Source organism: Crinia signifera, chromosome 9 (genome assembly GCF_055691185.1).
Source record: "Crinia signifera chromosome 9, ASM5569118v1, whole genome shotgun sequence".
In the NCBI taxonomy this organism is placed as follows: Eukaryota; Metazoa; Chordata; class Amphibia; order Anura; family Myobatrachidae; genus Crinia; species Crinia signifera.
The window spans coordinates 134,954,712-134,980,811 of NC_139225.1; the positions used below are offsets into that span (position 1 = coordinate 134,954,712).

General features: G+C 46.7%; 1 protein-coding gene across 4 annotated transcripts in view; it reads right to left on the reverse strand.

Annotated features, from left to right (window-relative positions):
* The window catches only part of ACTN4 (actinin alpha 4), a 38,285-nt gene extending 14,097 nt beyond the window's left edge, over nt 1–24,188 (reverse strand). Inside the window, exons 1-2 of one of the 4 annotated variants that reach the window (XM_083159935.1) lie at nt 23,904–24,188; nt 186–300 (exon numbers count right to left, since the gene is read on the reverse strand). In XM_083159935.1, coding sequence (XP_083016061.1) covers nt 186–300; nt 23,904–24,047 — 259 coding nt within the window. In that variant the 5' untranslated portion in view covers nt 24,048–24,188. The remainder of the gene's footprint in view (nt 1–185; nt 301–23,903) is intronic. The other 3 variants (XM_083159934.1, XM_083159933.1, XM_083159932.1) reach the window with 3 other exon arrangements.
* Between the last annotated feature and the right edge of the window lie 1,912 nt (nt 24,189–26,100).

Here is a 26,100-nt window from a genome sequence, read left to right on the forward strand (position 1 = left end):
TGCACCGTCACACGGAGCGCCCGGGTCTTTGCAGGAGTTTCACAACTTTGCGTGTCTAAACCCATTGCATTTGAGGAGCGACAAGTGAGGGGCGCCCACTAACTGCGGGCGGCACAAACAACTTATTATTCGGGCATTACTCGTCCATGGATCTTCTCAGAGCAAGGCCGGTGTATGTAGCTCACCTGATATAACTTCCAGGAGTAACATGAGCTTTAACCCATCGCGGAAATCCTCATCTATGTTCTCAATCTGAGTGCCGGCCTTCCTCAGGTGCGAGTTACACCACGCAGTGAAAGTCTATGGAGAGAAGGAAAGCTCAGTGTAAGGGGAGAACAGGACGGGTAGACTACAGACAATAACATCGTTGGTTCTTTAACCCATCACCAGGAGAAGAGAACAAACAAAATACATAATAACGGTTATATGATATCACAGCGCTTCAGACAAGGTGGTAAAGACAGTGTGTAACACAGATGTAGGGTGCAGCCATTACACAATAAACTACATAATCTGTAGTTCCAATACTGAATTAAGGCGTGCCGGCTGAGGAACACGGTCGCACAAAGAGGGCATATTAAGTTACATACACACCACACACACAAAAGTGAAAATAGCGCTCGATGCAGATTCGCTGCGACTGGTAGCCAGTCTCAGAGGGCACAGGCCTTTTGGACTCATTAGGTAGGCACCTCACAAACATGGCATTCTACAGTGCCCACCAGGTACACAGGGTTCCCCTCCTTCTGCACACCGCTGTGAAACAGCTTATAATGGCATTACTCTATTAACAACCCAGCAGAGTTATCGCAGGGTAGCCTTTATTCAATCTCCTGAATAGATCATCCCCCTTCCAGGTAAAACAATGTGAGCCACCCGTGTAACCCGGCAAAGGCCCTGGCTTCCCAAATAAGTGACCAATCTCTATGCAGCAGGTGTTACGCAGAAGCCCAAGGATTAGCCTAACCGTGCCATGCACAGGGAGGAACCAGCAAGTGACGAAGGTCTGTGCCAGGTGTACAGTATACACTGTATAGTGACTATTTGCACATGTATGCCAAATTATAACATGGACACAACCGTATATCTGTGTGTGGTTAAACGCCACTTTAAGAGAGCGACTCAATTGTTGCTTGGGAACATAACTTCCGGGAACTATTCAATTAATTCCCACTATTTTTTTTTTTATTTTTTTTTTTACACCTTTGGGTCTACAAAGAGCCTCAGGTAGCATCTTAGCGGTACATTTACGCCCAGGAGAGTGTGGGTGAAAACCCGCTGTAAAGCCTTGGGATTGGTCGTACAAAAACAGCCAAAAACTTCTTGTCACTTCAGAAACTTCTTAACATAAAAAGGCAAAATCATAGCGCGTGTAATCACCCGGTAGAAAGCGCTGCATGTTTGCAAACTTATTACGTTCCAGCCATAGCGACAGAGTTCAGCAGAGCATGGTAGACAGCCCTTTCCGCAGAGGTCATTACTCCCCGAAACTGGAGCTGGAGTGTCATCCCTAATTACATAACTGAACGGTTGGGTAAATTATAACACTAGCGTACTGAGCAAGCTGCAGAGAATGAGTGATTCACAACATTGTGCAAAGCTGCAAGGAGTAGAAAGGTCTCCGAACACATGCATGACAAGGAATGACAGTCTTATGACACGGCACCGCCCAGCACATGCCAGCTGGGCAGAGCCCGGGGGGTGTCACTTCTTCCATTGCAGAGCGAGGAATCAGGTGTCAGCCCAGAAATTTTGAGTAAGAAAAAACAGATCTGGGTCATTTCCTGAGGTTCCCCCCCTCACACTGACTCACCGGCTCCAGAAATAGGCGCGCAATTATCGCTCACAGCTAGCACAATACTCCCCGCGCAACCCCCTTCCTGTGCCAGCGCTCGGCACTATCTACAATTCGTCTGGCTCCATCACAATTTGTATACACAGGGAGCAGCGCAGCGTAGGAATTTATTTACATGGATCTTTGCATACACAATGTAAACTTTGGAATTCTATCAAAAAGGTCCCCGTTTTATTTCATGTATGGGTCACTGGGTTGACATACATTCGGTCCACCACAGTAGGTCGACATGGCTTAGATCTGCATATGAAATATGTCGACATAAGGTTCACTGTTCTGTCACATGTCGACAGTGTCAGCATGGACACCGTCTAAGTGTATCGCTGCACCCGCCATGCTTCGGACACAGTGACTCGCTACACTACTCTATTTCCCTCCACGCCCTAGTGGATGGTGTTGACTGTCGACCTAATGCTTCTGTCGACCTATTTTATGTATCGACCTTCAGTAGTCTACCCAATATGGGTACCTAATGACCGTATACTTTAAATTTCAATGGATTGCATCAGAATGGGGGGCTTCCTTATTCATAGATCTTTAACTGCACAGGATTCACGTGATGAAACATTCTTATATGTACGGATGGTGTAATGGTTAGCATTACTGCCTCAAAGCGCTGAGGTCATGGGTTCTATCCCCACCATGTGTTATATATACCGGGCAGTACGGATGGTGTAATGGTTATAGCATTACTGCCTCACAGCACCGAGGTCATGGGTTCTATCCCCACCATGTGTTATATATACGGGGCAGTACGGATGGTGTAGTGGTTAGCATTACTGCCTCACAGCACTGAGGTCATGGGTTCTATCCCCACCATGTGTTATATATACGAGGCAGTACGGATGGTGTAATGGTTAGCATTACTGCCTCACAGCACTGAGCTCATGGGTTCTATCCCCACCATGTGTTATATATACGAGGCAGTACGGACGGTGTAATGGTTAGTATTAATGCCTCACAGCGCTGAGGTCATGGGTTCCATTCCCACCATGGCTCCAACTGGAATTTGTATTTTCTCCCCATACTTGCGTGGGTTTCCTCCGGGTACTCCGGTTTCCTCCCACAATCCAAAAATATAATGGTAGGTCTATTGGCTCCCAACAAAATTAACCCTAGAATGTCTGTGTGCGTGTACATGTGGTAGGGAATATAGATTGTAAGCTCCACTGGGGCTTATAAATAATAAATATATGGGCCAGGCTCTGTAAGTCTTACGCAGGGATATACAGGTTTCCCGCAGATACCATACCAGGTACGGGAGGTGTAAATGCCATGATAATTACAAGATGGCTGTACGCAGCAAGGACACAGTCACAGGGTGTTGCATAGGAGACCCTATCGGCACACCCCTGTATTGCGTTACCGGGAGTATGACGACACCCATTTTTTACAGCACCTGCCACGGCGCTGGGACTTACTCACACTAGGCTGGCAAATTCTTTCACCTGCAGATTAGAAATTTCCATTGTTTCACAGAACACGGAATTACAACACCCTGTCCCCTTGCTGGGAGCCCAGCCCAGAGAGAGCACGTAAATCGGCTAATTCCTGACATTCTTGCACCTTCAGGTCATAGTCTCGCATGCGGGAGAGGGGTGTCCTTGAGAAGGGGGCAGGTGAGGTGTTTGGAATGTGACCCAGCAGCAGATGCAAAGTGCATCCCCCTTGTGGACACACCCAGTGCTCTGTGTGCAGGGACTTGTCCCGTATACTCATTACTGGCTGCCACGCCTGGTCTGCTCACCTGGCTGGCAGGACCCTCCGCCAGATGAGGACTCTTGCATCACTGTAGGGTTTATCACAGAGCTGATAAGTGGGCATTAACAGCTTGTGAGTGTGTAACACAAAACCACAGCTACTACTACACAGAGAGCCAACTCCCCACCACTGCACAGAGGTTTATGGACTGTTTATTGCCATCTGCTACACTACAGGTTACAATGGAGAAGACCTTTGTGACTGAATAACCATTTTGCAGCTCTGTATACGGATGAAAAGACAACAAGTTTTTCTGTAATTTTTAGATAAATAAAAACCCTTTACCAACCACGTGGACTATGAAGAATATCAAATATATCAGTGTGGTTTCGTGATGTGGTCCTGTTGCACTGTACAAAAAGGTGCTTGGCGCAAGCCAAGCCTCACGGTACTGTGTGCTGAGAGTGTAGTGCCACAAGGCACCTCGCCCAAAGCATGGCAAGCTAGCCATGCGAGGGGCTGTTATACACCAATTGGGGTATCTTGTGTAAAACTACAATTGGACACCAAAAACAACCAACTTCAGTTGACATGTGAACAGATCAACACTAGGCAGGGGTTAAAGTGGGCCGGAACTGAGTTCCGGCAGTTGTAATTGAAGCCGGAACTCAGTTCCGCCTCCTTCCGCCCACCATGCACAATTATGTTTAAATTTCTTCCAGCAGGCTTGCTCATATTAGAGCTCAGCCTCCGGAGCCCGCCTAGCGTCCCCCTGCCTCCGGAGCAGCCTAGCACACTGCATACGGCTACACCACCAGCCACCATCCGTATAGCAGTAGCACCCCTGCCTGTTTTCTTCCTGTGACTGGGTGGCAGTCAATCAGAGCTTGCGGACTGGCTCCTGATTGGCTCAAAGTCTGGCAGCCAATCAGGAGCCAGCTCGCGAGGTATGATTGGCCAATGGCAAGGGGAAGAAGAGATGGGTTATACACACAGGCCCTCATTCAGATTGTCTCATAAGCTGCAAACATTGCAGCTTACCGAGCGCCTGAGACACCCCTTGCTGAATACCTGCCCACCGCTGAATACCCTTGGTACCATTTAAGGGTGGCATTAGGGGTGTGGCTTATTCCAGGTGGGAGGTGCTTGGGGTATGGCCCGCAAGGGTGGGTGTAGAGGAGTGAGGAGCGGCTACCTCTCTTGGACCACTTTAAGCACTGACTTTAGGAGTGTCGCACCCATGAGTGGGAAAGTTGTGCTATTAAAAATAGAAAGGGAGAGAAATTGTGGCACAAAAACAGGAGTGTTCTCTTGTGCAGGTCTGCGATGTAACAGCCCGTCTGCACAATGCACAGAGCTGGGACTATGGCCATGCATTCTGTGAGGTGTGGCTGGGGTAGGACTGGGATCAGGCCAAACTGGACATGCAGAAACATTCCGTTTTACAGCTAAAAGCTGAAAAAGATGGCAACACTACACCCCCCGCCCCTTTACACCCCCAGCCTGCATCATCCCCCTTTCCTCCTATCTGGCAAATACAAGGAAACGCACAGTAATGATTGCTTATTGTGGCAAGGGTTTCTGTAACTGCAGGTCTGAGGTTACAGTGCTGGGCAACAGCGGTGCAAGTAGGAAAACAGAACACTGGTATACGCTGGACGTGGGCTAGTCATGCCAGTGCTGCAATGTCTAACATGGACAGTCCTCATCACATAGCAGCACAGTAAATTCGGATTACTTACCTAGAAATGATTTGGTATTCAGCACTTTCATATCAGATACTATCATTAGGTGGACACCAGAAATAAAAATCGACAGAGTTGGAAAGTTGACACAAGCATTAGGTCGACAGTCAAAAGGCAGACATGAGTTTTTCACTTTTTTTTTTAGCTAACAGGCGATATATTATGCCGGTACCATCCACTAGGGCACCAAGGGTGAAACCGAATAGTGTGCCGACACTGACTGTGTCCATGTCGACCTTCAGGACAAAATAAATCAAACCTAAAAATAAGTCGACCTTCAGTGGTCCACCCAATAACCCATCCCCTGTATATCGGTGTGCGATGGATCTGTATACGGATGTGTCCTGCTCCGTCGTAGCAGGGTTCTGTACAAGAGCAATATGCTGTGTGTGGTATGTCACAATGGTAACATGTAAGGACACACCTGTAGGAGCAGCTACCATGGGTTGGTCATTGCTTTCTTATGCCCAGTTGTGCTTCATGGAAAGAGTCAGAGTCAGTCGCACACAGATACACAAGTATCAGAGACCAAAATCATTCACTGGCGTCTTGTGAAGCAGGTAAAAGCACTGCGATTAATAAGCACACTGGGGGATGGCAATGCTGCAACACATGGTGTACTGAGGATAGGTGTATATGAGGACACATCTGAAAGTCTAATAAGTCTCTTGATTACAGGGGGGACCAAAAGGGAATTGCTGGGAAGTTGTGCTTGCACATCAGAGCCACACGTCCGCTTCCTTAATGGCAGAAAAGTTACTGGGCAACGGTCAGGCCGTGGACGAAGTATCAGCTTGCCATGGAAGAGTGCTATAAGGAGCTGGCAGACCACAGTGAAGGGCATCTGGTACAGTAACAATCTCCTGTTAATCCTTCCCTGGTGGGCAGTTTATTAGAGGTGTATTGGTGACTTGCAGTCTGTTTATCAGGTAAGGAGAGCGGCCATGATGTAAGTGCACGGATAAGTACAGCTGTCCGTCTCTTCCCCCCCCCCCCCCCCCCCACCCTTACTGCCGCAGGCCGAGCAAAGAGTGGCTGGCATTAGCTCATCTTAGAGGAATGTGGCATAGGCAGGTCGTGAAATCAGCCATTCATCCGCACAAGAAGATTCCCATGAATGTGGCAAAGCTGCCGCCTGTTAGAAAGGACTGCATCCTCGGCCTCATCAATGGTCCGTGCGCACCCCTGCTGGGCAAATCATTATTCAGACGTTGGGGGCCAAGCACAAATAAAGTCACAGGAAACGGCGCACTCACAAGTTCACTATTTTTAGAAGAATGTTACACAAGGGTGCAAGGACCTGACCTTTCACTGGTTCAACCGTTTGGCAAGCTGCTCCCCGGCCCACGTGTGACGAATACCCTAATAAAATCTACAGCAGAGAAAAAGGTAGGACAGGAAGGGCACTGCAGGCACCTTATCAGTCGGAAAGTAGAGGAGAGGCAGGAAGTCTGTGAGCTCACGCAGGCCAGGGCACCCGTTCTGTGCCGCACATGGTGCCTACTACCCTCAGACGCACACTCGCTGCGCCCAGGGCGCTGTGTGCGGAATATCAGATCGCTCTGTTTCTGCCTCTGTTAGGGAGAATGATATAGTACTTCCTGGCTGGGACAGGGTCCAGCAAATGCACACAAGACATAATCAAGCTGAAAACATCAGCGACATAAGGAATTTTAAAACACAAGACAGGAAGGCCAAAAAAAATAAAAATATGTGTGTGTGGGAGAGGGTGTTAAACCGCAATAAGTATTTAGTGGCCCCTTGTTTTGTAAGAGTAGCGAGCAGGCTCCCACGCACACCTTTAACCCCATGCCTGAACAATGGGAAGTTGCAGAAGCTAGGTCTGGGCATTTTGGAGGTGTTCAAACCATCTGCGTCTCGCTGCAGAAGGTGAGCCGGTCCCTGCCCGGCGGACAAGTTTCCTGCCGCGGAGCATTTCCGCTGGAACGTGCACCAGGTTCAGAACCATGAACACAAATGTTCTCTGACCACTCGTGCGCTCCTGAATTCCATTCCGAACAGGGAACAGGAGGCAGATGTAGTGTCACAGTAACGTGAGGGATTGCCATTAACAGACGGAAACTATGCAGAAAATGTATACTTTGCACTTCTGCAATGTAAACTGTAAGGCGCAGAGACACGTCACTGACAGGCTAGGCCCGTCCTATAGGTGACATCTGTGGATCGCTGCAGAGGAGCGCCAAGGAAGGCATTCCACTGAAAGCCGTATATCCGTTTGCTGATGTATCCACTGTAAGAAGCTGGGGCCCTCGTTCTATGTTCGGCATCACAACAACCCCATAAACAAAGGCCTTTGGGACCAAAACCCAGGAACCAATAGACATACAAATTGCTGCTGCCATGTCTTCCGAGGTCAGCTGACCAATATCTTCCCAGGCTGACACTATTCTGTTTGCATCTACACTAATATCAGGGCAGCCAGCCACCCCCCAATTCAGTACATTCCCCAATTAGTATCTAGTGAGATTGCGGAGGCACTAAAGCTCCATACACACTAAGTTACAGATATAACCAGCGGCCTGATCCTGGTTCACTCTCAAAAGCAAATTCTCTCTTTAATAGACAAAACCACGCTTCACTGCAGGTGGGGCAGAAATTGCAGTGTAAGGCTAAAGCAGCCAATATCGACCCTGCACAGAAGCAAAATAACTCACCCAAATGTAAATCTCTCTGCACAGGTTACATCTGCCCCACCTGCAGTGCAGCATGGTTTTGTCCATTAGAGAGCATTTGCAAGGGAACCAGAATCAGGCCCATTCTGTGTACACCCAATGATATTGGCTGCCGATAATGACCAGCGCCATCACCGAGACCCACAGAACATGCAGCTATATAGCATAGATGATCCGGTTTCAGTGTCAAGGACATTAAGGGCAATGTGCTCCATATATAAGCGGCATTGTATACAGTGTCGTGTGGCAGATGCCAGGGACAAGCATTTTGTTATAGAAGTCAGTAGCTCTGTATACACTGATCACAGACACCAGAGGTGCCGCGCCTCCACATATCACAGTGGTTTATAGAAACACAAATTAAATTCCTCTCCATCCTAGAACCAAACTTCTGTGGATTTGAGCAAACTATGAATCACGTCAGCCCGGCACTTCCTGACCATTTACAGCAGGTTTGTGTGTCAGCGCCTCTCACAATGTCGTCTCGTAAACTGGTTTAGCAGCAGTGCAGAACTTCCGGCTGAAACCTGGACGGGCTGGGTGTGTGCAACCAGAGGAGGAGGATTTCATTCACCTGGAAACAAATCCCTCTAACAAATAACCCAAAGCCCCTCACAGGACCATGCCAAAGATCAACTGCCGTCCCTTATCTACAAGTAGCTGCCAGACAATAGGAGGAGGAACATAGAACACTGAGGAATGTGTTGAATAGTGAATGCAACTGAAATGTACTCTATGGTGCAATGGAATATGGAATGCAGCCAATACTACACTAAGGGGTCTATGTACCAATCTCTAGATCAAACCTGATGTGCATGTGACCACGCACCGAATCAGAAGAGACTAATGTTATACATGATTTATCAGCCTGATGCATTGAAACAAGGCCTGCAAAAGGGACACAAGTCGCACTACTAGTGTATTGGGGCCTACAGCCTTGGAGAGAGATAAAGTGCCTAACAGCCCACCCCCAAATGTAATTGTTGCATATGTTTGAAAAGTGACAGTTGTGAGCTAGTTAGTGCTTTATCTCTGAGGCTTAACACAGAGCCCTCATGAAGGCGGAGCATGACCATTGGCATCTATTAATACAGTTTTAAAAAACGTTGCACCTGTGACAGAATGAGTGACATGGCTTTTCCCCTACACAAAACCTGCTACACCTGAAACTATGACTGCTGCATATATAGGACTCCCAGGTCTGGGCGTTGTATAGATGAAGCTGTAGAGCACCCCTGGCCAAGCTGCAGCTCTCCAGCTGCTCTGAAACTACAAGTCCCAGCATGCCCTGCCACAGTTATCCTAGCAGTGGTGTCAAACTCATGGACCTCCAGCTGTTGTGGAACTACACGTCCCAGCATGCCCTGCCACAGATATTATATAATGCATTGCTAAAACTGTGGCAGGGCATGCTGGGACGTGTAGTTCCACAACAGCTGGAGGGCCATGAGTTTGACATCACTGTATTAGAGTATGCCAACAGCACTTGTTTAACATCTGGTAGAGATGCAGGCTGGTCATGCCTGCTGTAGCGAGCAGTGCCTGGGCAGGACTCACCCCACTTATGCAAGCAGCTCAATGCTTAAGGCCCATACACACTGGGTGACTGATCTGAAAGCCGCTCAGTTTACTCGTCTAAACCAGCCCAATGTGGATTCCGATGGCCAAGGCCTTTAATTTGGTGTATGATATGCCCTGCTCAGACTTCATCACAGGAAAAAGACACTCATAAAAGTCATAATATAATACAGGTTGAGTATCCCGTATCCGTAGATCCCTTGTCTAAATTATTCTAAAAACCGTGGTTTTTGGAACAATTCAAACATTTTGTTTGTTTGTCCCCCCCCCCCCCAACCTTTTTTTTTATACTTACCAAGTCCCCCGGCGTCCATGTCAGGCCTTCAGCATCCTCTCCGGCGTCTCCAGCGGTCCCAGGAGTGCTTTGCGCGCGCCGGTGATGTCACCGGCGCGCCTAGGAACTCGCGCAAAGCTGTCCTGGGACCACTGGAGACTCCAGGGGACAGGTAAGTACGCCTAAAAAAAAAGAAAAAAATTCCATAAACCGGAAAATTCCCTTATCCGGAATGCTCGTGGTCCCGAGCATTTCGGATAAGGGATACTCAACCTGTAATATAATATATAGATAGCTGTTGCTGCTGGCGGCCTACTAATGGACACCAATATTATGCACGGATCACCACTTGTGTGTGGCTCAGGAAAGGCTTATTAACGAGCCATTAGCAGAAGAACGTTGATATAAACATTACTGGTGCTGCCCGCACATCAGACGGACCTTTTTGTTTTTTATGCGACTAAGCATTACTATTACTGGCATCACTAGGGCTGTCAACATTAATAGGCATCATGGTTGTCGCTGGCATTCTCAGAGCTGGCAATGCTGCGAGGGCTCTTTAATTGCCTAACCTCAATAAAAGGAGATGTCGCATAGCTGAAAGTTTGTGAGGGGTCCTCAGCAAACTCAGGATTCATCCCATGTCCCCAAATTCAAGTCTACCCCTCCCCCCTTTCAATACCAGCGCTCCTCTGCCATGTAATTATGCAGCACAGAACATCTTCAGCCCGTTCTTTTAGGAGTTATTTGAATAATCCTATTTAAGCTGAAAAAAAAATTCCACAGCTGCTAAGTTTAGGCAAAAAAAAGAGGGCTCGAGCGGGCACCCGAGAAATGCCATATTTGGGGCTGCAGCTCAGCAGATTTTTAGAAATATTTTAATGCCACGGCAGGTTCAAGAGGAGAATACATTTACAAAAGAGGACGGAGCGATACATGGTATAACACACGTGTGTATATAATGGGGGGGGTGGGAGTGTGAGAAAGAATTTCCTCATCCAAAAATTCAAAAGTTTGCAAATGCCTAAAAAGGATAAAGAATGAGGAGAATTCCCATAGCTTGATCCTACTGGACAAATCCTAGTAAGCAGCTGCTGCAGGAAATGTGAGGGAGCAGGGCAGTATCTGGAGGAAGCAGGAGTCACTTGCAGCCCAAACATGACTGAGGATGTTCCCTGCTGCAGAACTTATACACCAGTCCTCAGACGCCTTCCGGTTAGACAATCAGTGTCAGACTGCGGACAGCGCAGACCTAGCACTGGAGCAGTCTGGGTACAGGAGAGCACCGATGCGCTGCGCATACGTGCGCTGGTCACCTTGGCAGGTGCAGCCTCAGGCCGTAACAAATACCCTTTAGCAACACATGAAATGAAGGCCTAAAAGGGGAGCAGTTGAATGAGACAGTAGGTTTTGTAGCTGCCTTACACTCCGTTCCTGCGCAAATCACTCTGCGAAAAGGAAAAAAAGGGGCTACTGAGCGATATTGTTCACAATATCGTCTAGTGTGGGCACTCAAGATAGTTACCAATGCATGCTACCATGCACCTTTAACCATTATCTACTGAACATGCATGTTAATTTGGCAATATAGTTAAAGGACCGGCATGCAAAGCGGGTCCTGGTGACGTCGCTGAGGAGTACCGGCGGCAAATATGGTTAACTATATCGGGAACCGGATGACGCTCCGACAGTCCGGGTTCTGACTGACATTAATTGGACATTGGAATACAGACTGTTCCCAACGGGGTATTCTCCCTCTTGGTGGTCCCCGACCCCATAGAGGGAGAATAGAACCTGTGGCAAGTGCACCGAGCCCGCAGTGTGGCAAGCCCTCAAGGTGCTTCGTAGCACTCGCCCCTCTTTCGGAGTCCCAGCTGACGTTGGAATCCCAACTGACTGAGCGTCATACCACACCCAGCTATATCGGCCAAGTCGTGTGTATGGGGCTTAAATGGAGATATGGTGATCTATTTAATTCCCAGCATGCGTGAGCTCCCAGAACTTATCAAACCAACGTGTTGCTAAGTCCAACATTTGCTAAGCCGTAGCATGGTGCAAGAGTAGGCTGCAAAATGGTAGTTCTGGCAGCTAAAAACCCAGGAGCAACAGCGTTCCAACATAAAGCGCCAATTTGGATATTTCCAGCACTGTGAAGTGAACTGACCCCATAGAGGGGTTATCCAATTATAGTTAGGTGAAGTAAAATCCAGAGGAAAAACATGAAAACACGGGTTCAATGAAATGATATTGTACAACCCTTGTTTTATCAAAAATAATTTGATAGCAGATAAGAACTTCTTGGTCCATCTAGTGTGTGCCAAACACTTATACACACATAGTAGGGTTCATTTGTTGTTGTTAGGAACCAAATAACCTACAAAAATGATTTTGGACCGTGGTAAGAAACCGGAGTACCCAGAGGAAACCCACACAAGCACAGGGAGAATATACAAACTCCACACAGTTAGGGCCATGGTGGGAATCGAACCAATGACCTCAGCGTTAATCATTACTCCGTCCTTACTGCAGTCTACACACTACTGTGACATCAAAAAGACGATAAAAAAAAGCTAACACTTTTCGACACTGTCATTTGAACATTGCTCATTGGAAAGATTTCTCCACAGTTCAAGGTCTAATTGTCCATGTTTGTAACTGTGCACTTCACGGGTCAGCGCAATGGAATTCTAAGAGGACGTGTGTCAGTATTGTGCAGATACTGTATATAAAGATACATAAATACTGTGCATTTAATGAGCCAAGGAATGTGAAGATGATGTGACCGTTTAAAGAAACTGGCAAGCTCCAGTATGCTGACAGGGGCCCTTGAAGGCAATCAGTGTGTGTTTATCTGAGACTTAAAGCAAGGAAGCACTGACTTCCGGATTGCACGAAACCCCGAGCAGACAGGATGGTGGGGTGGGGTGAGGGATCTATTTGCATGCTCACAGGAGCATAGGACAAAAAAGGTGTCTGCCTTCAGTTGTGGCCCGCATTGCAGACTGCCCCAATGCCCTGGTGAATTGTGCTTGCAGGCTTTCCAAGTGCCAGAGTTTGCATCACCACCTAAACTGGTTTACACCTCACAACCAGTCCCCTGTGTGCAAAGCCCAACCCTACAAAAACAGGTCTGTTCTACGTGAGGACACAGCCGCAAAATGGAAATATCTGCAAGTTCAGACCTGCGGGGCGATCAGAGCAGAGGCTTCAAACACTCCAGGCTGCAGCGCTGGAGACTAAGCAAGAGGAGAGCGGCTTCGTACATAAGATGTGACGGCCGTCTACTGGACAGACAAGCAGCACTTTTCTTACACGCTGCTCCTGGCACAGTTACTGCAGTCACTTCAATTACTCCCAGGGATGTGATCCAGAATGCAGAAGAGGGGAGGAGGTGTGCCGGCCTGGTGTAGCCTCCCACTCGCACCCCCCCCCCAAAATCAGAGACACTAATTGGACTCTACTGTGGAGTGTACACAAAGCTCCTGTACTCCATGTAGGCACAATCCTGCTTTTATATTACACATTCCAATGACAACACTGACAGGATGCAAATATAAAATAAATGTTCTTTCCCCCAATTAAATCACACAAGTCAGGCCTCTGAACCCCCTACCACCCCCCCCCCCTTTAAAACATGACAGCGAGTCATGCAAATCCAATCGCTTAGAGGAAGTTCACATTTATTTAAATAATGGCCGTAATAGAACTTCCAGAGGGAACCGCACAAAGCTGGGTGGGTTAATTAGTGGCGACCAATAGATACTCCGATCGGTGGGTCCAATATGGCTTTTGGCACGTCCAGCTAGACCCAACCTGAGAGTGGCCAGGATGAGACTGTCTGGCAGTGTAGTGAGATCTTTATCACCTCGCAGCAGACACATTGCGCACATTCTAGGCTGAAGGATAGAAGCGACAACCATGTGAGGTTAGTGTGATTCTGCAGGAGGTGTGAGTCTTCTGTGCGCAGGGCCGCAGCACAAAGCCACACACTACCTGTCTCAGAGAGAAGGGTGAGGCCGAGAACACAAACATGTCCTTACTTGGTAAAGAGAGCAGGCTGTATCCACCCCTGATTTAAATTCAGCTGCAATTGCTTATTTACATACACAACCACACACCACAATGCTAGCACCGGACATCTCAAGCCTCCGCAACTTTCAGATATAATAGGCACTTTTTTTGTAACATTCATGCAAGGCGTTAGAATGAGACGTCGGTCTGCTTCTCCATGGCGGAGTTACTTTTAGCAAGAAGTCCCCATTACACAAGTGATATATATGCGGCATTAAAGTGCAGCATTTGCTGGTGTATGAATGCAACCGACTGGTCGAGACACACAAGGTGTTCAGAAAAACTTCCGCACGACAAATTACCTAAGTTTGTACCATGTTACAGACTCTGCGAGTAGTTTCCTATAAGCCTATGTAGCAGTCATGGATTACGTTGCAGTGCCGAGTTATAGTAGCCGCAGATGTTTTTTTTTTTTTTTTACAAAAAAAGTCGCACAATCTGCAACGGTCACATATCAGATGAATTAGCAGCCCCTTTGTGCGTCCTAGTCATAGTGCATTACAACTAAGATGCACTTCTGCAAAGAAAAGACACAATGTAAATAGAGGCCTGTCAACCCCTCTCATGCCAGCAGACATCTCACTCTGCACGGACAACTGTGCCTGAAGTAGGCATGGCTATACTATGGCCCGCCAGCTGTTTTGAAACTAGACATACCAGCATGCCTTGCCATAGTTTCAGCATTCCCTTACAGCAAAACTGGAAAGGCATGATGGGACTTGTAGTTTTAAAACTGCTCTTGGGCCATAGTTTGGCCATGCCTGGCCTAGATGTATGAGAGCACATCTGTATAACTAGGGCCTTACATTACACTTAAGGCTGCCACCACGGATGTTCTTAAAAAATAAAAAGAAGGCTAGTGATAGTAAAAAACAAACAAAGGAATCGAAGGGACATTAAGGGGGGGGATATTCAGGCCCAGGACACGACTGTCGATCCGCCCCAACAGCAGTCACCCTGGCCGTTTTTGTTTTGCGCTACAGGGGCGAAAATGGTCGTGGATTGTCGACATTCGGCCATGAGCGCGACAATTCAAGGCAGTTAATGACAAAACGGCATGACAGCTTTTAAAGTCAGGCCTGTTCCGTCGATCTGCCTCTCCAACGCTGTCGGGCAAGACTGCATTGAATAGGCGTCCGCGGCTATTTCCCCAGTCGGAAATAGCGGCGGGGATTGGATTGTAAAAAGAACTTACTGGAAAACTTTTTGGATGTAGACACTTCTGCACAATCTCCTCTATAGGAAACGAATAACATACCAATTACATTTATCAATTAATATTTTAACACTAGGCTACTTTAAAATAAAATAAAAAAAGAGCTTTGGAACATTAATACTCCACCAGTGTGCAGACATGTTGTTTACATGTTGCCTCTCTAACATGACCGCACAGTGAAGGATCACGCGTTTCCGATAAGTCTACCAGTACTAGGAACAGCTGATCTTTATCTCTGTACTGGAAAAGGAAGATTGTTTAACTAACCCAACAACGCTTTAGGAATGAAGGCAAAAAAGTCTAATATTAGACTTACGTGAAGGTCAAACAGACCGTTAATGTGCCTACACGAAGGGTGCTCCTGCCAACTGGCCAAAATGCCCAGTCACTGGGTGAGTCACCTGTGACCATAGGCTTACATACATGGGTACAGCCAGATCTGAAAGATGGGCACAGAATGGCTATGGAATGATGGCGTGGCACTCCTCTATATACCAGCCCTCACAACGAATGTGATTGGAAGACTGTACCGTATGTGCCAGCATCAGTTAACCAATCAGAAACTACTTATGTAGCACCTTCTAGAAGATAATAGTCTCTACAGTTACCGATTGGCCGCATCATGTGTCGTCCTGACGCTGCATTTGCCCGGCCAGCTGTGATGTCAGCAGCCCTGGAAGCAAGCTTGTCAACAGACTACCTTTATACAGCACCGAATCTCAAATAGATCGGCCTTCGGCTGTGCTGCAAAGCCGACGCAATAGGTCTGAACAAGTCGTTTATAGACATTATTGTACCCATCCACTATATATAAATAGGCCCATAACACCACGAGTGTGCCCAGCTTCAGTGACCGAATGCGGAACAAATTACTCATCACCCATTGGAAAATGATTCAGACATCTTAAGTGTTTATTAGTCCAATTACAAATAAACTTAGAGGAAAGTGACAAACTACAATTGAGGTGACAAATAGTCCTGAGCTAATGGCTCAGGTTGCGTTTACAGGGACTACACGCCCCATACCGTAAAGGCCGCTATCCACTTGTGATATGGGCACTAGTTATGTGACTGCGATGTGATTCCTGGCGTGCCTCACAAATCAGACGGGCTGCCATTAATAGTTTTAGCAGCCCCTAGTCTTTGCTGAAATCGCATACATACAAAAACAGCATATGTAAAAGTAAAGGGGCATACACACGTAGAGATCTGTGCTAAGCAATTTTGCTTGTGTCAAGATCTCCCATGGAGAGCACATACACACGCAGAGATTTGTGCTAAGCAATTTTGCTTAAGCAAAAAAAGGCCGGGTAGTGGTTCAGAATGAGAGATTGCGATCAGTATCTCTCATTCTGTACACAGAGAGATTTGCAGTCAATTGCTAAGCAATCTGACTGCATGCACTGACTTAAGGGGTGTACACACGGTGCAAATTTGTGCTATTTTCTAAGCAATCTGACTAAATTGCTTAGAAAGTAAGCACAGATCTCTCAGTGTGTATGCTCCGAGAGATTAAATATCTCTTGCTAACTAAGTCAGTGCATGCAGTCACAATCTAGTCAAATTGCTTAGCAAATTACTGCAAATCTGTCTGTGTGTGCAGAATGAGAGATACTGATCGCAATCTCTCATTCTGAACCACTACCCGGCCTTTTTTTTGCTTAAGCAAAATTGCTTAGCAAAAATCTCTGCATGTGTATGTGAGATCTTGACACCAGCAAAATTGCTTAGCAAATTTTTTTAGCACAGATCTCTGTGTGTATGCCCCTTAAGTTAGCAAGAGATATTTAATCTCTCGGAGCATGCACACCGAGAGATCTGTGCTTACTTTCTAAGCAATCTAGTCAGATTGCTTAGAAAACAGCACAAATTTGCTCCATGTGTACACCCCTTTACTCATACAATGTATCTTCTGCGATTGAGCAACCGGGTGAGTTAACGGGGTATCGTCTGCGATACCTCCCGTTAGCTTAAAAATCAGGCCAAGAAAGTGGAAATGGGCAAAAACACGTATTTGACATCTGCTCTGACCCAATGCATAGTCCCGTGCGCATCGGGTCGGAGGTTCCGCACATAAATCGCATGTGCAGCCACCAGCTGAACATCACGGGTGCTTTACATGCGATCACATGTAAAAAGCGGCACATACATTGCCTGCGCAGTCAATACATCCGACTTGGCACTAGAACTAACAAGGAGCAATACATTCCCATTACCTCACGCACAATGCTGAAGCGACTTTTAATGTGTCAAATACAAAAAATAAAAGCCTTTAGTTGCCTTTAATTAAGAAAACTATTAAAGGCAACCAACTGTCAATCCCAGAGCGTCCAACCAAAGAAAGCCGAAAACTTCTAGGGGACACAGGGAGGAGTGCAGCGTACATATGACATTTTATTAAACGTTTCTGTATACAGACATCAAAAGCAGAGCGTGTTTTATGGCCTCCAATGCAGAACGCATAGGCATAACTCCCCTATAAAGATTGCAGGCAGGCCTGGCATCATTACATCATAACAAGAGTTAGATGCGGTGCGCCTCCCCACCCCTCGGCTATAAATACATAGCGACCGAAATTACTGACTCACGTCTCAAGGTTTTACGCATTCAGAGAAAATGCACTATACTGAATACGAGGGGACGGGACCCAGATGAGTGTCACATGTGCGGGCTGAAGGCCCTGCTGGTCCACACTCATCAGATTAACTCCCATACTCGCCACACCCTGGTTACACTGGCAAGGACTGACTGTATACCAAGCCTCAGGCTGGTGAGCAGCTCACCCTAACCCCCCCCCCCCCTCACGCTTCTGAAGGGATTAAGCTCATTTTATAGCCTTTTCCAGGACTGCAGAAAAGTTTCCCATATAACACATGCAAAACAGCCAGGGAGAAGGTCAGTCAAATGAACGCAGACAATTCCTACATTTCCTCTGACAAAACAGCTGCCTGGCAGGGGCAGACGTATCGGAGGGGGGCTGTTATGACACTGTATAACAGAACCTACTATAGGAACAGAGGTTACCAAACATGGAAATCTGCTATCACAGGGCTGAAACCGCCAAGAAATTCATAATTGCTAGGTGCAGACAGCCTACACCATAACAGGTCTGACTGGATAAGCTGGTCTTGCCCGTATCCCTGGCCACTAATCAATTCAATATGTTAAATACCACCCTTTATGGGGAGGGGGTATCCCATCCTCTTAGCAGGACCCCTTGTTTAAATTGCAAATTAAGTCGCCATTAGCAACCATAGATTAGATACTCCTGGGGGGCAAAATTCTAGGACTTGTAGATAGGAGGTACAGACAGAAAAGACAAACCCGTCACCAAACACAAGTCATCAGATATCGCACGAATTACTTTGCAAACCAGGCAACTAGAACATGCCACATACTAGGCTTACTGGTGCCTGTGTACCCATCCCCGGATTACAATGAAGGCAGGAAGTGCACTGTGCCTCTCCGATAGGAGTTTCCAGCAAATTGATTGGCTGCATGCTTAGTTCCACCCACAAAATGGCTGCATGCACTTTGCATAGGGATGGGTACATCTGACGTTGATTTATAAGGCTTTTTATGATGGAGCTCAGCTGGCAAACCTTGTGAATGGAGTTTACAAGCCACCCCTAACATACTTATGACAGGAGATTGCAGAGCAAATAGGATCCGGCAAGTGTAAAATCTGTAGTCCTAGTACGTGCACTTTACAGCATCATGTAGGGAACAAATAGAATACACAAGTGTGTGTTGCATCATATGTAGCATATGACAAGAGTTAGCTAGGAGGTCCGCAGACAGGAAGACAGGGGCAGGAATATTGGCATGTGCTAGCATTTTACACCTGCCGACACTGCTGGCACCAGTCTTCCAGGTCATTTTAATCCAGGCATGGCCAAACTTAGGCCCTCCAGCTGCAGGGAAGCTACGCATCCCAGCATGCCTTGCCATAGTTTTAGCATTCCCCAATAGCAAAACTGTGGCAATGCATGATGGGACTTGTAGTTTCACAACAGCTGGAGTGCCATTGTGTGGCCATGCCTGCTTTAATGCTCGCCAACTTTCCATTTGTTTGTAACCAGGTGTAAAAAGCCTACAGTTCTGTCGTGTTCTAACTTAGTACTGAACAAGTTAATGCGGGGGAGGTCATTTTGAAGGTTAGAAGTCCGCCCCTAACGATCCCCGCCAGGCATCAGGCTGCCAGCGGCTCTCTAATGTGCTCCTGTAGCAGTAAATTGTTCATTTAATACAGAAAAACTATTTAAAAGAATAGACACAAACAAAAAATAGGATTTTGGGTACCTACCGGTAAATCCTTTTCTCGTAGTCCATATGGGATACTGGGCTCAATACTATGGGACAGAGTTCCTCCGCCATAGTATTGAACCCAGTATCCCATTGGACGGTAGAGAAACAAAGTTTGTTCGCTAGCAGCCACTGTTTTTGTTAACATGAATGGCAATCAGTTCTAGCATCCCACGGCTGCATCCTTTTGGCGCTTTCTTTATTAACACAATACAGCCTTCAAATACATCTTGTGCTTCTCCGCCTGGCACCGGCCCAGCCACAAGTTTGAGCAAACACCAATATTACACCCACAGCGATAACCCAAAAGGAAAGAGCTGGTAGGAGCCAGGGTTGTGGGAGCAGGGAAACGGGTGCTGCAGAGATGATGCCCCTGCTCCTCTCCAGTCTGGGAAAGGCTAATTATAGTGATAAAGCAGCAGAGATTGGGGGCTAGGACTGAGCAGGGGAAATGCATCTTCACTGGCACGCTTCAGATCTCTGGTTTGTGGAAGTTTGGGAAAACAAGCAAAGGGCGCACACATTTTCTGCTTGGCTGTTTCAAAAAAAAAAAAAAAAAAAGTGCATAGCTGAGATTCCTGTCCAGCAACTCGAGGGAACAAACCAACTAAAACCGCAGGATAACTTGGACTTTCGCAGCAGCAGCAAATTAAATATTGCTCTGTATACCTTCATAAAGGGAAGACAAACAACAAAACACAGCAATAACGGAGTCAAAGGGCCCTCACGCTGCAAGCAGCTCTGAGGACATGTCATCTGGTGCACAAACCTCCGCCTGCTCCACAGATGTTCACATTCTTACGGTGGCCAAGAGCCCAAAACACAAGAGAGACATTATGAGCGACTTTCTGGCCGCCTCTATTTTCAGGCTACCGGACACCTCTCTCTGGGTTGCGCTGCTCCAGACCACTATGTAGGACCTAGGCAAAGGAAGTTGGCATAGCGGGAGTTTGCCTAGCCTTAAGTCAGTCAATGAAGACTATGTACATCCTTACCCCACTAAAATACAGGTAGGGGGGAGGCCTTTCAAAATTTAAACGGCAGATTACAAGTCAATACAGAGCGAGTTACGCACGGCTTCCCATCAGGCATTGCTGGAAGTTCCATGCATGATGGGCACTCACGGTATAGCCCACATCACAAAACTGCCTTATGGGGCGCAAGAACTTGCTATGCTGGCAGGACACAATGGGACATGTCCGAAAGGGCAAATCACCCTGTCTTATAGGGCCTACACACATCCCGATTTTGGCCAGAGATATAGCATGCCAGATTTAGCATAGCAGATTTCCTTTGAGCACAAAATCATCTATATTGCTTAGAACGTGCAAAATGTGTCAACGATATGCCTCAGCGATTCTGCTTAGCGATTTAAGCATGCCAGATTGACACCACACAAAAGGCGCCCGATATGCAGGGTCTTGCTAAACGATTTTGCTAGATTGATGGGACATGCTCATTCTTCATCTTAATGCGATTTAGACGCGCGGGGCCGCGCATCTATATCGGTTTAGCCCCCACACACACACACACCGATGTATGCTTAGTTTCTAAGCGACCTTGCTAAATCGCTTAGAAAATGGCACAAAATCGGCATGTGTGTAGGCCCTATTAGAATGGAAGACCCCCCTCTTATAATTGTATCTTGCAACAAATAATCACTTCCTGTCTCAGATCTACTGACAATGTAGCCTTTTAGACATAAATATGAGGTCATGTGACATGCATTACAGAAGCTAGTCATGTGACCTTCCTTTGGCTCATAAAGCAAACGCACTATCTATGCACACAGTTTATAGTGTATAGTCTGGTCAACCTGGAGTTAAACAATTTCTGCTTGCACAACTTAACAAATAAAGACTCCTTAACCTATTCCCTCTTGACCAGGCTCTGCTGACACTTGTTAATGATTAAAGCGCTGGAAGGTTAAAAGTACAAGCGCATACAGGTGGGTATGGCACCTGCCAACGTGCCATTCAGAACCCATGTTTTATTCCTACAGATTTCCATAATGTGCTATATGAACAGGATCCTGAACCTGTGACACTAAGCAAAACTTAGTTGCTTTCACCAGTGATCTTAGGCCTTTATGTCACCGCTATTCGTAGTGACAAACAACTCTGCACATTGCCAGCCCATGTGGGCAGGAGAATTAAACGAGACACCGCAGGTCCGGTCACCATGTGAACACAGAGTGCTCTTCTTACGTGTGATTATTGTCTGCCACAAAAAGGCAACTGTGCTGCGCTCGGAGAGTCCCCATAAAGAAGTCTTTCAGCTGGGAAGAAGACTGTGCCCAGTCAGGAGGGGGGTTTAAAAGCACAAACATGAAAGATTTCCAGGCTCCCAGTTAATAGGTCACTGGTTTCACTTACAACTGGCAAACCAGGTTTGGGCGCACTATAAAAAAAAAATTCTCAACTTAGAAAAATAGCAACCACACAAAAAAGGGACACAATTGTGCGTTTTACACAAATAGCTCATAGTCTAACCGCAGAAGCTAAAATCTTTAAAGGACTTATTCACAACCTTTCAAGAGAGAAGGAAAAAAAAAAACCCAGCAGAATACACAGTAGCCTGTTCTATTTATTCAGCTGAGCAGAACCCCACCTACATTTCCCTTCACCTGTACAACTGCAGGCTGCCACACATTAGCAGAACAAGCAGTGTCTAGCAAAGAAGTCTTGTCTATACAGCTTGGATACAACTCGTATAGGGGCCCGGCACGGAGGTCTGAGCGGTTACTGTAACTTGCTGAACTCTAAATATATCCATGGGCTAAAGCTTGCTATACATATGTATGTATATAGATACACAGACTTTACATAACATTTTACTAAGCCCTTACTAATGACCAGGTGCAATAATAACTATGGACGCAGGCCAACCCTGACTGCACAGCACCGACAACCTGGGCCAAGGGACATATGCAAAGGGAATAATCTTATGCCGTAGAGCATGGCACATGACTGGCAGCTTGGCGACAGTGGCCAACGCCCACTCTGGGATTAGGAACCACCCACAATGGCACGGTTAAACATGTTAGATCGGATTTTATATGCACAACCCATGATTCCCAGATGCCTCGCCACACCCTACAGCACCTACAGACACCCTGTAAAGTCACCTAACACCATATGTATACATGTGTATAGAGCCGGATAATGTCCACATTCCATAGAAGCCTATATAGATAGCATTCATTAAATAGGACACAAGCAGCTAAGGATGCATCATTTAATCACATGAAACTACACTTTTCCACCAAGGCTGCATTAGCGTAGCCTGCCATACAGAGCTGACACATTACAAACAAGTGTTGTGTAATAAGTTACAGGTGCCTCCCTTTCCCACAGGTGGCTCTGCAATGTGAGGGCAAACGGCGCCGCACAGGTAGAAGAGGGCAGAGGAACATGCAATCAATGCTGTCATGTACAGACTAGTATTACATGTGACTACCTTCATAAGGGAAAAGGGAACCAATAGTGATATTAGCTATGCAAAAACAATGCCCTATACCTTACATACAGCATATTTTTCACATAAGCGGAATGTTCATGTGACACAAGAGGAAGGAGTCTATCTACAAGACATTGTTGTAAAACTTGTAACATTGTATAAACAGCCCATGCCCAGGGAGATGACATAACTTGCAGATTCCCCAAGGAAACGCTGGGCCAAAGAAAGTTACAAGTATTGCTATATATTACAGCAGAAAATATATACACACACATACTATTAAGCCCGATCAAAGCAAAAGCTTCGAAAGCTAGTCTGCTGCCTTCTGTGTTTGTGCATGTGTGAGAACGAGATGTAGTTTTACTCTCTGCCAGCAGATGGCAGTGTTTCGGAGACTCACAGACATTATATACACATATGTATCCTGCTGCTTCACCCAAGGTCAGGTGCTGTGGACAGGTACATTACCTGGCTGATTCCTGCTAGCTATGTAAAACTGTTCATATATTACTGACATATCAAAATACCGCTCACTACATATATACCAAATGGTCAGGAAGCATAGTTTAATACAAGGGCACTGTATATGTAAGCTATATGCAGGTGCTGTAGTGTAATATAGGAATACAATATATATCTGTGTACATAGTCTGGTGTAGATCATGTGTACTATAGAATCATACAGGGATACAGTTAATGTATAACACATACACTGTTACTATACGATAGATATACACATTTTTAACATATATACCATTGATTTAGTGCCATATACCTATATATAATGCATATTTCCGGTTACTGTAGGGTCATACAATCCTGATACTTTTATTTTGTTACCATATATGTAGAATGCATATGCCTGGTTATATAGTTACTATAGGGCCATATTTGGATACAGTATAGGTATTCATAGTGTGTGTGTGTGTGTGTGTGTGTGTGTGTGTGTGTGTTTGTGTTTTGCTGGCACACAGCGTGCTGCAGGAAGGGGCAGACGTGTGCTCACCTTGCGTTGCTGCTTCTCCCAGGCCGGGTCGAGCAGCAGGTCCCGGTCCCATTCATCGTCCTGCTCCATGTATTTACCGTCTGGTCCGATGATGCCTCTGCTGCTGTTGGGAATTCCGCTGCCAGTCGTGTGATAGTCTACCATAGCGGTCCGGAGAGCGCGGATTTCGGGTGCGATGCGGCTGCGGGTTCTCTCCGGTGTGGAGTGAGCGGCGGGTGTCTCTCCTGCCCTGCGCTCAGTGCCCGAGTGCGCATGCGCAGTACACGTCCCGCACCACCACAGCGTCTACTCGCTCACCTCAACTCAGCCCGCCAATGGGGAGACGCTGCTGTGAGGGGGCCACGCCTATCAAGGCAGCTAGCCAATGTCAGAGAGGGAGGGTGTTTCCCGCTCGGGAAACCGCCTTTCCAATGAGCTGCCGAAGCCGCGCCCACTCCTCAGTGAGCGGCAATTTGAAGTACGGCCCAGGAGGCGGTCTCAGGACAAGCCCTCTGACGTCACCGGCCACACCCAGTATCAGTGTATAATAATAGCTGCTGAAGTATATGGAAAGAGGAGGCTGAGAGACCTCTCCCGCTCTTTCCAGCTGCGCTGCCAGGTGTCCATGTCTGTGGGGCCGCACCCACCCATATATACCTGAGAACTGTGCTGCTCTTCATCATGTATTAACCATGGATATGGGGGAGAAGTGGTCATGGTACATGTTATCTGCGCTGGTGCTGCGTCTCCACCATGTATGAAAATAGAGGATACTGGCAAATGCTGATGCCCTATGTGCAACCACCATTATCCGTCCCGCTAGTTACTGACATAATAGCTCACTGATACCCTAGCAAATGTAGGAATGGACATCGCATTGCAATGTTTTTACTACCATCATTGGTTTTGTTTTTCGATTGTAGCAGTTTTACCATTCGATTTCAGCATGCCGATGTTTGTCCCATCAAATGGTAAGCATTTGATGGTGTGCCGATAGTCCTGCACCCCAGCCAGCCCCACTGCAGCTGTTCTGCACATGCGTGGCTACACTAAAGATGTGTGTGCATGCGCAAAAAAATACTTTTTTTGCACGTGTGCCACAAGATTCAATGGTGGAAGTCCAGCCCTCATTTGATGTTTGGCTTGCGATGTTCATCCCTAGGCAGATGTATGAAGCCTGGTGAAGTGATAAAGTGGAAGGTGATAATGCAGCAGCCAATCAGCTGCTAACTGTCAAGTTACAGGCTGGGTTTGAAAAATGACAGAAGCTGATTGGCTGCTGCATTATTTATCCCCTTTATCACTTCACCAGGCTTAATAAATGTATTTATTTACAGTTTATTATATAGCGCAGCAGATTCCGTTGCACTTTACAATGGTAGACAGTGATAAAATAAACTGGGTAACAACAGACAGACTTGGAGGTAGGAGAGCCCTGCTGCAAGCTTACAATCTATAGGGACATCGGAGGCAAACACAAGGACAGGCACCAGTAATAGCATAGCAGTCCCACTAAGTTACAGGTCCAGAAGGGAAGCTATATAATACATAATTGCCTCAGAGGGTTATGCTTGAAGTACTTAAATATGATAGGCTTGCCTGAAGAGGTGAGTTTTCAGGGAACGCTTGAAAGTTTGGAGGCTAGCGGAGAGTCTTATTGTGCGTGGAAGGGCATTCCATAGGATGGGAGCAGCCCGATGAAAGTCCTGTAATAGTGAATGGGAGCTAGTGATCCGTGCAGAAGAGAGACGCAGATCTTGTGCAGAGCGGAGTGGTCGAGATGGGAGATATTTTTTGATAAGTAAAGAGATATATGCTGGTGCAGTATGGGTAATAGCTTTATATGCGAGTAGAAGCATTTAATATTGAATACAGTAAAATACAGGCAACCAATGGAGGGACTGGCAGAGCGGATCAGCAGACTATACGGGCGTGCTTTCCGTGCCTAATTAGCACGGATCACATTGCATTGCATTGCCTGTGCACACGTTGTGCATGCAATGGGATGCAATGTGATAAAAACTAAGTACAAAAAGTATGTGCAAGCACATACTTTTTGTACTGTGCGATGAGGTGCCGCGGGAGCGCGCACCTCAAAGCACACATCGGGACAGCCCGCATCGCAGCGTGTATGGGCTGCTTAAGAATGGATTGCAGTGGTGAGAGTGAGTCTGTTCTTGAGAAGATCAGATACATCTGCCCCACTGGGCTACAACTA